A 14,622-nucleotide genomic window follows, 5' to 3' on the forward strand; every position below is an offset into this window, starting at 1 on the left:
AATGCATTGAATAACTCATTCATAAATGGCAAAAAGGACAGTCCAAAAATAAATGATAAGAATCAAGGTTTTGAAGTGTCTGTCCTAAAACTAGGAGATATTAAAAATCTCAGGAAATAAATATATGCACAGATTTAACCCCTTTTCTGTGTAGGCACAAAACGAGCTTCATACTGTACTTCCATTAGATGTTTTAAACCGGTACCGGTTACCCTCCTATCTGTAGATGCACAGTACCTACAAGATTTACCTCTTTTGGCAGGAATATCTTAGCCAACCTCAGTTGAACTTGTTGGCCAATTTAATATGCAAATATGCTGTTTTCAATCAGGATCTCATCGATCACTGCCTCATTGCCTGCATCCGCTATGGGTCCGCGGTCAAACAACCACCCCTCATCACTGTCAAACGCTCCCTAAAACACTTCTGCGAGCAGGCCTTTCTAATCGACCTGGCCCAGGTATCCTGGAAGGATATTGACCTCATCCCGTCAGTCGAGGATTCCTGGTCATTCTTTAAAAGTAATTTCCTCACCATCTTAAATAAGCATGCCCCTTTCAAAAAATGTAGGACTAAGAACAGATATATCCCTTGGTTCACTCCAGACCTGACTGCCCTCGACCAGCACAAAAACATCCTGTGGCGGACTGCAATAGCATCGAATAGTCCTCCCGATATGCAAATGTTCAGGGAAGTCAGGAACCAATACACGCAGTCAGTCAGGAAAACAAAGGCTAGCTTTTTCAAACAGAAATTTGCATCCTGTAGCTCTAACTCCAAAAAGTTTTGGGACACTGTAAAGTCCATGGAGAACAAGAGCACCTCCTCCCAGCTGCCCACTGCACTGAGGCTAGGTAACACTGTCACCACCGATAAATTCACGATAATTGAGAATTTCAATAAGCATTTCTCTACGGCTGGCCATGCTTTCCTCCTGGCTACCCCAACCCCGGCCAACAGCTCCGCACCCCCCGCAGCTACTTGCCCAAGCCTCCCCAGCTTCTCCTTTACCCAAATCCAGATAACAGATGGTCTGAAAGAACTGCAAAATCTGGACCCGTACAAATCAGCTGGGCTAGACAATCTGGACCCTCTCTTTCTAAAATTATCCGCCGCCATTGTTGCAACCCCTATTACCAGTCTGTTCAACCTCTCTTTCGTATCGTCCGAGATCCCTAAAGATTGGAAAGCTGCCGCGGTCATCCCCCTTTTCAAAGGTGGTGACACTCTAGACCCAAACTGTTATAGACCTATATCCATCCTGCCCTGTCTCTCTAAAGTCTTCGAAAGCCAGGTTAATAAACAGATCACTGACCATTTCGAATCCCACCGTACCTTCTCCGCTGTGCAATCCGGTTTCTGAGCTGGTCACAAGTGCACCTCAGCCACGCTCAAGGTACTAAACGATATCATAACCGCCATCAATAAAATATTGTACTGTGCAGCCGTCTTCATCGACCTGGCCAAGGCTTTCGACTCTGTCAATCACCGTATTCTTATCGGCAGACTCAACAGCCTTGGTTTCTCAAATGACTACCTAGCCTGGTTCACCAATTACTTCTCTGACAGAGTTCAGTGTGTCAAATCGGAGGGCCTGTTGTCCAGACCTCTGGCAGTCTCTATGGGGGTACCACAGGGTTCAATTCTCGGGCCGACTCTTTTCTCTATATAAATCAACGATGTCGCTCTTGCTGCGGGTGATTCCCTGATTCACCTGTACGCAGACGACACCATTATGTATACATCTGGCCCTTCTTTGGACACTGTGTTAACAAACCTCCAAACGAGCTTCAATGCCATACAACACTCCTTCCGTGGCCTCCAACTGCTCTTAAACGCTAGTAAAACTAAATGCATGCTCTTCAACCGTTCGCTGCCCGCACCTGCCCGCCCAACTAGCATCACTACTCTGGACGGTTCTGACTTAGAATATATGGACAACTACAAATACTGTAAACTCTCCTTCCAGACTCATATTAAACATCTCCAATCCAAATTAAATCTAGAATCGGCTTCCTATTTCGCAACAAAGCCGAATTCACTCACGCCGCCTAGTGAAACTGACTATCCTACCAATCCTTGACTTCGGCGATGTCATTTACAAAATAGCCTCCAACACTCTACTCAGCAAACTGGATGCAGTCTATCACAGTGCCATCCGTTTTGTCAACAAAGCCCCATATACCACCCACCACTGCGACCTGTATGCTCTAATCGGCTGGCCCTCACTACATATTCGTCGCCAGACCCACTGGCTCCAGGTCATATATAAGTCTTTGCTAGGTAAAGCTCCGCCTTATCTCAGCTCACTGGTCACTATAACAACACCCACCCGTAGCACGTGCTCCAGCAGGTATGTCTCACTGGTCATCCCCAAAGCCAACACCTACTTCGGCCGCCTTTCCTTCCAGTTCTCTGCTGCCAATGACTGGAATGTATTGCAAAGATAACTGAAGCTGGAGACTTATATTTCCCTCTCTAACTCTAATCATCAGCTATGTGAGCAGCTAACCGATCGCTGCAGCTGTACATAGCCCATCTGTAAATAGCACACCAGTATTGCACACCAGTATTTCTACTTGCACATCATCTGCACATCTATCACTCCAGTGTTAATTTGCTAAATTGTAATTACTTGCTACTATGGCCTATTTATTGCCTTACCTCCTCACGCCATTTGCACACACTGTATATAGACTTTCTTTTTTTTCTATTGTGTTATTGACTGTACGCTTGTTTATTCCATGTGTAACTCTGTATTGTTGTTTGTGTCGCACTGCTTTGCATATCTTGGCCAGGTCGCAGCTGTAAATGAGAACTTGTTCTCAACTAGCCTACCTGGTTAAATAAAGGTGAAATTAAATACATTTAAATAAATAAATATTTCATATCTCTAAAACACACCTGTGTGTGGAGACAAAAATCTCCCATCTGGCAAGAGAAACCGATACGGACATTCAGGATGGTTCCCACCCACAGCCTTCCTGCCTGACACGCAGCCTGCAGAATAGAATGGAATGGTGATGTATGTATGTCTGTATGTCTGTCTGTCTGTCTGTCTGTCTGTCTGTCTGTCTGTCTGTCTGTCTGTCTGTCTGTCTGTCTGTCTGTCTGTCTGTCTGTCTGTCTGTCTGTCTGTCTGTCTGTCTGTCTGTCTGTCTGTCTGTCTGTCTGTCTGTCTGTCTGTCTGTCTGTCTGTCTGTCTGTCTGTCTGTCTGTCTGTCTGTCTGTCTGTCTGTCTGTCTGTCTGTCTGTCTGTCTGTCTGTCTGTCTGTCTGTCTGTCTGTCTGTCTGTCTGTCTGTCTGTCTGTCTGTCTGTCTGTCTGTCTGTCTGTCTGTCTGTCTGTCTGTCACTGACCTTAACGTCATAACAATAGGAAAGTCCACCCCAGAGCCAGTAGTTCACATCACCTAAGTTCATAAGAAGTCACTGCAGTGTCTAGCTTGTTGGACTACTTTATAGAGCAGAAAAATGCTTGGCACTGCTTTTAGGGGGAATATTTTTAATTCATTTTTAATTCAAAACTTTTGTCATTGTTACAAAGTTCAACAAAGGCCTCAATAGATGTTGCAAATTAGTACAAATCTAGGAAGGGTATAAGAGCAACAATGCTTTTAATACTGAAAACTTACATGAAAGTGAAGACATCAATTATTTATCTCTATTCCATTAAATATTACAGTGTGGTGAGACACACTTAGACACCTTGCCTTAAACATAATGATTTAAAACACAGTACACTCCACACACACACACACACACACCAGCAATCCACTATATAGGCAAATAATATCCATAACAGTGTTCTGAAGTGTATCCAGTCTAGGCCATCAGGCTTCTCTGCCCACAGTGCAGACTAAGAGAGCAGTACACTGATTCACAACGTGTTAACAGGAATACCTTACCCATAGAAGAACAATACACAACAGATACATGAAAGAGACAAATGAAAAGAGACAAATGAAAAGAGACAAAATGAAAGAGACAAAATGAAAAGAGACAAAATGAAAAGAGACAAATGAAAAGAGACTAATGAAAAGAGACTAATGAAAAGAGACAAATGAAAAGAGACTAATGAAAAGAGAGACAAATGAAAGGGAGACAAATGAAAGGGAGACAAATGAGAGCGAGCCAAATGAAAGTCTTTCAAAAGCACCAAGTCTTACGTTCATATCCTCTTCATGTAACCCACTTCTACAGTTTGATTCATTGCAGAGCTGGTGCTCAAGCATACTGTCTCAAACAATCAATGTCTTTCAAGAGGACATGTAAGCACCAGAAAGTCAGAATCCAAGTTCCTCATAGAAAGCAAAATGATGTTGCTAATTTTTAAGTCAAAGTACAAACAATTATCCCACCTTGTATTTTGTGTTTCCGTCACACCTGTTGTGACTTTCTTTTATGCATCAGGACAGTACTTTATCGCATAAAAACAGTTGGATGGAAACATGGCTAATGATGCAAATATGTCTATTGACAACGTACACAACGACAGTCACCAAAAGGTCATCTCAGAAGTCTGCTGGTCGTATCATCATGGTGGTAGCACGGAGAGAGTAACTAGACCCTTTGAAGTAGTGCCACCTAATCCCATTCAGTTTACCCATGTTCTGACCATGACTGTAGTACATCCCGTTCAGGTTCGATGGTCCACAGGCATCGAACCACCAACCTGAAGGCATAGAGAGAAACGCAGAGAGAAACAAAGAAAATAGATTTTAGGCTTGATGATGTTACACTATCAGAGAACTATCAAAGTCATAACTGTGTGACCTCCCTGTAACCTCTGATTATCTCTGGATAGCTTTGTTGCAACGCCAAGTAGTCAACACTAGAGCAGACTCCAGCACTCCTCTCTTTGGATAGCTTTGCCCCATTCTGACCTCTGACCTTTCATTACATTTACATTTACATTTAAGTCATTTAGCAGACGCTCTTATCCAGAGCGACTTACAAATTGAGGTGAGAGCAGAGTATGAGGGCAACTAACAAAACATAAATAGTCTACAACAATCTCTGTGAGCCCAACACGTTTGGACCAGCTACTTGGGGGGGGGGGGCCAGGTTTGGGAAATGCTGGTCTAGACATTGATAAGAGGATAAAGACATGTATGTTTGTCATGTATTTTCTGATGTACATTCTGGATCTAAATCCTGATGAGATTGTAGCTTCTCATTCTTAATAGGAATTTCCGTGTCATTTTGATTTATTCTGCTGGCCAGTTCCCTGGACTAAACCAGCCATGGCATGTGTCAATCATTCTGTAAAATGAGGCTGCCACCTGGCTTCACCAGCTGAGATACCATTCTCTGCTTTGATATGTCAGTAACAGTGCTGAATACATACTAACTGGCTCTGGCCTGCTCTGTAGTTCTTCTAGACCGGAGATAAAGTGGGTGAGGGTGACAGGGAGGTCAATGGGTTGAAAATGTTTTACCAAAATGACAAATGCTTCACCTAGCATAGTCTGGGTGGGTGGTTGTTGTTGTCTTATAGCTTCTACTTATCAAATTGTTTCAGTTCTACAGGAGTACATACCGAGTGCATGTGTTTAGGGGTTAATGTGGACTTTAACCTCAGACATACCCCCGGTGAGCATGAGAGCACATTTGCAGATGCAGTTGTCGTTGTCCATATCCTTGGTACTGAAGTCTGCTCCGTTGATGACCAGGCTGCTCTGTCTGCCTGCCGTTCCACTGTGACTCTTCAGGAACAGCCTGACACAGTCGCCAGGGAAACACAGAGGGAAATAAAGCAGAAACACAATGCTAGTGCCCTTTAGCAGCTGGAGAATGCTTTGTTCTTGTTCTCACTGTGTGCACGCTGGAGGACAGAAATTCACCACCACGCTGTTCTTCTAATCTAAATAATATGTACCTCCCCTTGCAACCTGGTCTCAGAGCATTTCATATTATTCTGTACATAAATCCGAGACACTCCATTTAATATTATATGTTTCGTTTCGTATGGTTACATGAGACAGATTGTTACTTAAGGCAAAAATGTACCTCCCCTTGTTCTCACTGTGTGAACGTTTGAGGACATAAATTCACCACCACACTGTTCTTCTAATCTACTACAAGGAATATGTACCCTTCCAAATAAGTGTCTTTGAAATTCTCGTACACTATATTAAAATCCAATCACACCTGTTGCTTTTATAAAGAAAATCCTGGTTTATGAGGACATTGTTGGTTTCCTCGTTTGTCTCAAGCCGTATGTGTACTTCCCTGCGCACCCTTTGCACTCCCTCCTCCTGCATTGTTTGGCCCTATCTACTGTACTGCATGTCAAGCAGCGGCAGCTCCAACTGTGGTTTATGAGTCAGACATCTTTGATGTCTTTCCAGAACCAGGTGATGGATAATTCACGCAAGAGAATTCTTAGTCAGTGGTCTTGTATACTATGTCTATGTTGAATACTGTGTCTATGTTGAATACTGTGTCTATGTTGAATACTGTGTCTATGTTGAATGCTGTGTCTATGTTGAATACTGTGTCTATGTTGAATGCTGTGTCTATGTTGAATACTGTGTCTATGTTGAATACTGTGTCTATGTTGAATACTGTGTCTATGTTGAATACTGTGTCTATGTTGAATACTGTGTCTATGTTGAATGCTGTGTCTATGTTGAATACTGTGTCTATGTTGAATACTGTGTCTATGTTGAATGCTGTGTCTATGTTGAATGCTGTGTCTATGTTGAATACTGTGTCTATGTTGAATACTGTGTCTATGTTGAATACTGTGTCTATGTTGAATACTGTGTCTATGTTGAATACTGTGTCTATGTTGAATGCTGTGTCTATGTTGAATACTGTGTCTATGTTAGACCATCATAGATACAGTACAACAGTCACTTTGAGAGGGTTGATTAGTTCAACACATCAGGCCTCACAGCACGAGACCACATTTCTATGATCTTAACGTATTTAACAAACATTGTTCAATTAATTCATCTATTACACAAATATGAATGACACAGATAATGAAATAAATTAATACATTTCACAATTGAACTTGACCTGAACACTGGTGTCCATCAATTATAACGTCTCTATCTGTGGTCCCTCTGTGTGGTCATATATCTGACCCATCAAAGTGTCAGGCTGATCATTAATGTGGCTTGGCTGCTATGGTGACCAGGTATTTGGCTCCTGTACAGTGACTCTGTGTCACATTAAGTACTGTAGTTATGGAAGGCAGCTTGGCTCTCTGAAACCCAGTGTGTCTGAAGAGCTACAAAGTTGCTTAGGAGCCATGAACAGGGCGACCATGTCTATCGGCGCCATCTTGCTATCAGATGTGTGTGTATTGTTATGTATTGTTGGATACTACTGCACTGTTGGAGCTAGGAACACCAGCATTTAGCTAGGTATTACTGCACTGTTGGAGCTAGGAACACCAGCATTTAGTTAGGTATTACTGCACTGTTGGAGCTAGGAACACCAGCATTTAGCTAGGTATTACTGCACTGTTAGAGCTAGGAACACCAGCATTTAGCTAGGTATTACTGCACTGTTGGAGCTAGGAACACCAGCATTTAGTTAGGTATTACTGCACTGTTGGAGCTAGGAACACCAGCATTTAGCTAGGTATTACTGCACTGTTGGAGCTAGGAACACCAGCATTTAGCTAGGTATTACTGCACTGTTGGAGCTAGGAACACCAGCATTTAGCTAGGTATTACTGCACTGTTGGAGCTAGGAACACCAGCATTTAGCTAGGTATTACTGCACTGTTAGAGCTAGGAACACAAGCATTTAGTTAGGTATTACTGCACTGTTGGAGCTAGGAACACCAGCATTTAGCTAGGTATTACTGCACTGTTGGAGCTAGGAACACCAGCATTTAGCTAGGTATTACTGCACTGTTGGAGCTAGGAACACCAGCATTTAGCTAGGTATTACTGCACTGTTGGAGCTAGGAACACCAGCATTTAGTTAGGTATTACTGCACTGTTGGAGCTAGGAACACCAGCATTTAGCTAGGTATTACTGCACTGTTGGAGCTAGGAACACGAGCATTTAGTTAGGTATTACTGCACTGTTGGAGCTAGGAACACCAGCATTTAGTTAGGTATTACTGCACTGTTGGAGCTAGGAACACCAGCATTTAGCTAGGTATTACTGCACTGTTGGAGCTAGGAACACCAGCATTTAGCTAGGTATTACTGCACTGTTGGAGCTAGGAACACCAGCATTTAGCTAGGTATTACTGCACTGTTGGAGCTAGGAACACCAGCATTTAGCTAGGTATTACTGCACTGTTGGAGCTAGGAACACCAGCATTTAGCTAGGTATTACTGCACTGTTGGAGCTAGGAACACCAGCATTTAGCTAGGTATTACTGCACTGTTGGAGCTAGGAACACCAGCATTTAGCTAGGTATTACTGCACTGTTGGAGCTAGGAACACAAGCCTTGTGTACACAACCAGTAACATTTTATTGGATTTGAGCTGTAGGCCCATTTAACGCCACACTCCATAGAATATGTTTCCTTTTAAAGGCTGTGATCTTCCTCTATAAGCCATGTTTAAAATAATGGTCATTATTTACATACATTCCCAATAACGGATTACACAGTATATACTGACTGCTATGTACTGTAAATTACTTTTCCATTTCCACTGATGGACTCTGTTAACTCTCCCTCTCAATACTACTCAAGAGTTACTCTAATAGCTCTTTGTACATCCTTCCATCCTTCCTTGTTTTTAACTGGTTAGTACAAATGTGAGCCAGGTAAAAAAGAAATGGTACAAGTGTGTTCGTTTGTGTGATCACACGTCCGTGTGTGGGTGAACTAAATCAGATTGAGACTAAGTTTGCTGGTTATCATTCTAGGAAATATAATAATTCCCTTTTACGATCTTACATTTTATTTAGTTAGTAATGGCATTGTGAAATGAGGCAGAGCCTCTCTTTCCCTAAGAAGCTGTGTGACAATAGTTTGTTTTGGACCATCTCCAAGACAAGTATTACAGAATGGCAATGAAATAAGAATCTAGAGACCAAAATTGATTCCATTCCAGAACGCAAAACATTTTCCAGTATGTTTTTGAAGAGACAATAAATAAAAAAGTAAGAATTATGATCTGCTGAAGTCCTAGAAGCCTCAATCAGAAGGTTATGGACAAAGAAGTCAAGCAAACTGAAAAATGTATACATTAATTGATTACAAATCATGATCAGAGTCACCAGTGCCTCACCATCGTTACTGTGATGGAAATACAACACCAAGCACATCATTGTCAGTGATAGAACAAAGTCCAATATCTCATTCCCACTTCATTAAAAATATACTGCAGTTCCTCAAGCAAGTAAAGGCAACCACAGTTGAGTAGTTGAGTGACTATTTAAGTAGGAATGTGGGCGTATGTAGTGGGGAATGTCCTATGATCCTAAAAACTGTACTGTAGGTACGATAGAATGCGCTGAGATATGACAAAACTTCATTTCCTCCACTTAGGGTACATACAGATGTAGGATCTTAATTTGAGCCAGTTTGCTAGAGCAGGAAAATAATCCTGCAGCAACAGGAAATGTGAATTATGTGGATTATAATTAATGGAAATTTATGTCAGGGTTGAAACATTTTTCTTTAGGGCAAATCAAGTCTGAGTTTTCAAAGTGGAAATTACAAACTTTAGAAGATTTTTTTAAACTCAACTCAGCATTTCCTTCTGTGCAGGAAAATTCTCAGCAACAAAAGAGTGATCAAATTAAGATCCTACATCTGTAGCTGATATCAGCACTCCTACTGTGAGACTCTTGCTGGTATCCTACCTGTAATTCTGCTTCTCGCTGCCGATATAGAAGCGGTCGTAGTGGGAGAAGGCCTGCTGTCCGTCCCAGTCGGTCACTTCCACCCTCAGGTTGTAGGGCCTCTGACTGGTCAGCAGGAACACAAACTCATTCCCCAGCCAGTGTTCTCCAAACAGACTCCCAAAGCCCTGCAACAACACAACAGCACAGCAACACTTGTGTACGTAAGCCTTGTCTCCTGTTACTGTAGTGTAAGGCAGCTTGATGTACAAGTATACCCCTTAGACAGGACACCTTGACAAGACACCTGCCTTGTCCCAGCAACACATGGAGCTATAGAAAAATAATGAATGTCATATCGGGTTCTTCTACACAAGATCACAAAAAGGTAGAACCTTAAGACTGTTAGAGGGATGTTCTACTCAGTGAATCTTTATTCTCTTTTTTTTAAATAAAAAGTGTGGAATTGAGGGAGACAGACAGATGAGATAAAGATACATTTATTTATCTAGGCAAGTTAGTTAAGACTGACTTATACAATGATGGCTTAGGAACAGTGGGTTAATTGCCTTGTTCAGGGGCAGAACGACAGATTTTTACCTTGTCAGCTCGGGGATTTGATCCACCAACCTTTCGGTTACTGGCCACGCTCTAACCACTAGGCTACCTGCCGCCCCTATAGAGAGAGATATATAGAGATATATAGATAGAGAGATATAGCTAGCGAGACATAGACAGAGAGGTATATAGATAGAGAGGTATAGAGATATATAGATAGAGATATATATATATAGAGATAGAGATAGAAATATATAGATAGAGAGATAGATATAGCCTCCAGTATTTATGCTGCAATAGTTTGTGTCGGGGGGCTAGGATCAGTCTGTTATATCTGGAGTATTTATCCTGTCTTATACGGTGTCCTGTGTAAGTATGCCCCCTCTAACTCTCTTTTCTCTCTCTCTCAGAGGACCTGAGCCCTAGGACCATGCCTCAGGACTACCTGGCCTGATGACTTGCTGTCCCCAGTCTACCTGCTGCTGCTCCAGTTTCAACTGTTCTGCCTGCGGCTATTGAACCCTGCCTTGTTCACTGGACGTGCTACCTTGTCCTGGACCTGCTGTTTTCGACTCTCTCTCTCTCTCTCTCTCTACCGCACCTGCTGTCTCTAACTCTGAATGATCGGCTATGAAAAGCCAACTTACATTTACTCCTGAGGTGCTGACCTGTTGCACCCTCTACAACCACTGTGATTATTATTATTTGACACGGCTGGTCATCTATGAACGTTTGAACATCTTGGCCATGTACTGTTATAATCTCCACCCGGCACAGCCAGAAGAGAACTGGCCACCCTTCAGAACCTGGTTCCTCTCTAGGTTTCTTCCTAGGTTGCTGCGTTTCTAGGGAGTTTTTCCCAGCCACCGTGCTTCTACATCTGCATTGCTTGCTGTTTGGGGTTTTAGGCTGAGTTTCCGTATAGCACTTTGTCACATAGGCTGATGTAAAAAGGGCTTTATAAATACATTTGATTGATTGATAAAAGATAGAGAGAGATAGAGATATAGATAGAAAGATAGAGATATATAGATATATATAAAGAGATATATAGATATAGAGAGATAGGTTGGATTCTGTAGCACCAGTACTAGACCAGACCTTGGAATTCATCTTTCTTTACCAGAGACATTTTACAATATATCAACATTTGAATGGTGATCTAAGCACACTATGTTTAGACTCAACTTAAACAGTTTCCTCTCTCCTGTCATTTTCTCTCAGAAGTGTTCAATCAGAGGCCATTAGTGTCATTATGAAATACTCCCAACAGAGGGGTCACCGAGCGAACACATACCCGTTGAATGCCAGCGTCTTTGCCAGGCTATACTCCACACTTCCTTAGCCCCTGACTGGAGGACAGTCCTCTCTCGCTCAGCCCTGAGGCCGAGCCCTTTATAGCCACAGGGCTCTGTCAAGGCCTAATGGGGCTGGCAGTGGCAACACAGTTGATTTGTCCTAAATGGCCCATATTCATTTTAAAGTACAATACTTTTGACCAGGGCCCATAGGGCACCCTATTTCCACATAGGGCACCCTATTGCCCCATAGGGCTCTGGTCAAAAGTAGTGCACTATATAGGGAATAGGATGCCACTTGGGATGCACAAAGTCTGTTTTGTGCTATGCGTTTGTACATGCTCCTTTTTCTGTTGGAGTTTGACATATACATTCATATGGTGGAATGTTGTACAGATTCATATTTTCCCAAAAATCGACCAAGTTTCAATTCCGGGAATAATTCCTATTTATCCTGAGAGTCCTGGAAAATACTGCAAAAATCAGAAGTGCCCTTTTAAAACCAAGATGGTCACTATGGTTCTCCCCAAATAAGAGGGGTGCTGCGCCACTATGTAAAGATTTCAGAGCAAATTAAATGTACATTTAGTCATGATAGTTGTTCTATCTTTGATCGCCAGCGCATTTCAGAAGTAGCCCCACAGAGCACACTCTGAGTAAAGCGTTGTTTCTTTGTAACAGCAGTCAAACAAAAGTCAAGTGACCAAAGTTGCTAAACTTGATAGATAACCTCCTTCAATGAATGACAGAATATCTCCCATATTTGGCCTCAATCAAGTAGATGATTATACAGAAAGCAGATCAGCTCATGAATAACGGGGAGAGGAAGTGGAATAGTTTAAATATCAAGGTATCTTAACGAGGACTGTTTAAAAAATATCCATATCTTGTCTTACTCTCTATATCATTTGTTGATCACACATTCTCTATGAGACAGCACAGAGAAGGGGGGAAAGAGGTATTTTGACATGCATAGGTGAGAGACATGCTTTGATAATGCATCCTACAGAATAAAATGAGCTACAGGAGTGAGACAGGAGTCAGGATTTTGGGTTTCATTAGGATTGGGATTGGATAGGGAAATAGCCTAGGTTCTAGGATGAGAATATAGAATTTTCCCTTATGCCTTGTTAACAGACTTCATGCCTGTAACAGAGATGCCTATGTAGTGAATTGTACATAGGCCTATCAAATTTGTGACTGTCTGAAGATTTACAATGACAGCTTAAAGAGGCACACGCTCTTTAAAAGGCTATACTGTAGGGTTTCCTGTGGGGTTTATTAACTGTATTCGGGTCGTGTGTGCAGTCCGGCAGTGTCAATTATGTGTGCGCTTTGAATTTATAGCGACTTTGTGTCAAATATGCTAGACTAAAGGCTTCAATGTGACAACCTGTTTGGTTAATGTCCAATAAATGTTTTTGTTAATCTTTTGCTGAGGGATTTCATTAGTGCAGACATTGGGGAATTGTATTGTAATTTCCCGTATTTTGGGGGTAAACGTGAAGAGTGTTCCCGCTAAAGTCCCGGGATCCCGATTACCCATGTTAATCCCTGGTGCTATGTATTCACCAACATCAGAAGAATGCTGTGAGGATATCCCACCCTGCCCTCCTCACCATCTTGTACTCCTTCCACGTCCTCTGGAAGTCCATGGTTCCATCTTTTCTCCTCTGAATGACGGACCATCCTCCCCCTGCTGCCTCCATGTTACAGTAAACCTACAGAGAGAGAGACAGAAAGACCGTGACATGAGTAGCTTACACACTACTCTCACACATGCAGTGCATATCATGACAATAAAGACTGTTTCATGTAAAAGGAGTGACTCCTGTAGATGAGGCTCCCTGGTCCTTAGTTTTGTGTACCATGGTCAGGCCACAATGACGGAATGTGTCCTAAGCCCAGGGACGTAGCTCAGTGTAACCATGGACACTGACAGCAGCACAGCTGATAATGGACAGCAACACTGTTGCCAGTCAGCCATCTGCGGCTTGGCAGGACACTACTGAGGAGGAGGACATCTGCTGTGTAGCTGTGCTGAAGAGGCCAGCCAAGAGTATTTCCAGCTCCAGCATATCACCCAGCCAGCCAATACCTGACATATTCCTGTTGTTGAATCTTTTGGCAAGCGGCTTTAGAGTACCGTATATTAAATGCTGCCACTTCACTTGCAAGTAAACTAAAGTAGGTTACAGTCAAAAAAAGTGCAGGCGTTTATTTTTTCATGTCTGTTTTTGCTGTTTCCATGCTGAGGTAAAGCCAGGCCTGCATATATCATCTAATATATGCCTCTATATTACACATTCTGCTAATAGAATTTACATCTCTTTTCCCCCTCTAATATTCATTGAAGATAATATATCAAGTTTTCCGTACCTTTTTGGTCTCCTGTGTGTTGATGTGAATAGTATATACTCCACTGTTGTTGAAGCCAGCTTGAAAGATTTCAGAGCAGTCCCGATACTTTCTCTCCTCATGAGATGAATCTCTCTGCTTAAAGGCAAGGTTGCTGTTTGGGACAACTGTTTAAATAGATAATGAAACAAGAGCAAACACATGATCAGCTAGGCTCCAATTTGAATGCATCCAAAATCCTTTGTAACCAACAGCCCAGACTGGGTCAGGTCCTATCAGAACAGGTTCTTATGTAATCAACAGCCCAGACTGGGTCAGTTCCTATTAGAACAGGTTCTTATGTAATCAACAGCCCAGACTGGGTCCGTTCCTATCAGAACAGGTTCTTATGTAATCAACAGCCCAGACTGGGTCAGTTCCTATTAGAACAGGTTCTTATGTAATCAACAGCCCAGACTGGGTCCGTTCCTATCAGAACAGGTTCTTATGTAATCAACAGCCCAGACTGGGTCAGTTCCTATTAGAACAGGTTCTTATGTAATCAACAGCCCAGACTGGGTCAGTTCCTATCAGAACAGGTTCTTATGTAATCAACAGCCCAGACTGGGTCAGGTCCTATTAGAACAGGTTCTTATGTA

General features: G+C 42.3%; 1 protein-coding gene across 2 annotated transcripts; it reads right to left on the reverse strand.

Moving 5' to 3' along the window:
- Positions 1-3,496: 3,496 nt before the first annotated feature.
- LOC120031177 (angiopoietin-1-like) lies at positions 3,497-14,311 on the reverse strand. Of its 2 annotated transcripts, none has more exons than XM_038976796.1 (5): positions 14,006-14,311; positions 13,246-13,347; positions 9,792-9,958; positions 5,589-5,719; positions 3,497-4,673 (listed from the first exon to the last, which is right to left on the reverse strand). In XM_038976796.1, exons 2-5 carry the CDS (start codon positions 13,333-13,335, stop codon positions 4,513-4,515), a joined length of 549 nt encoding a protein of 182 aa, XP_038832724.1. In that variant the 5' UTR covers positions 13,336-13,347; positions 14,006-14,311; the 3' UTR covers positions 3,497-4,512. The 2 variants fall into 2 exon arrangements, with proteins under 2 accessions (XP_038832724.1, XP_038832725.1); XM_038976797.1 differs by having other exon boundaries at positions 4,566-4,673; positions 5,541-5,719.
- Between the last annotated feature and the right edge of the window lie 311 nt (positions 14,312-14,622).

This window comes from Salvelinus namaycush, chromosome 37 (assembly GCF_016432855.1).
Source record: "Salvelinus namaycush isolate Seneca chromosome 37, SaNama_1.0, whole genome shotgun sequence".
Classification (NCBI taxonomy): domain Eukaryota; kingdom Metazoa; phylum Chordata; class Actinopteri; order Salmoniformes; family Salmonidae; genus Salvelinus; species Salvelinus namaycush.

Bases quoted from the DNA above. Each gene is read 5' to 3' on its own strand.
- LOC120031177 (XM_038976796.1), bottom strand. From the start codon at position 13,335: ATGGAGGCAGCAGGGGGAGGATGGTCCGTCATTCAGAGGAGAAAAGAT. The intron at 9,959-13,245 runs GTGAGGAGGGCA...GTGTTGTTGCAG, and splicing joins CGTGGAAGGAGTACAAGATG to GGCTTTGGGAGTCTGTTTGG. The intron at 5,720-9,791 runs GTAGGATACCAG...CGACTGTGTCAG, and splicing joins AGCGAGAAGCAGAATTACAG to GCTGTTCCTGAAGAGTCACA.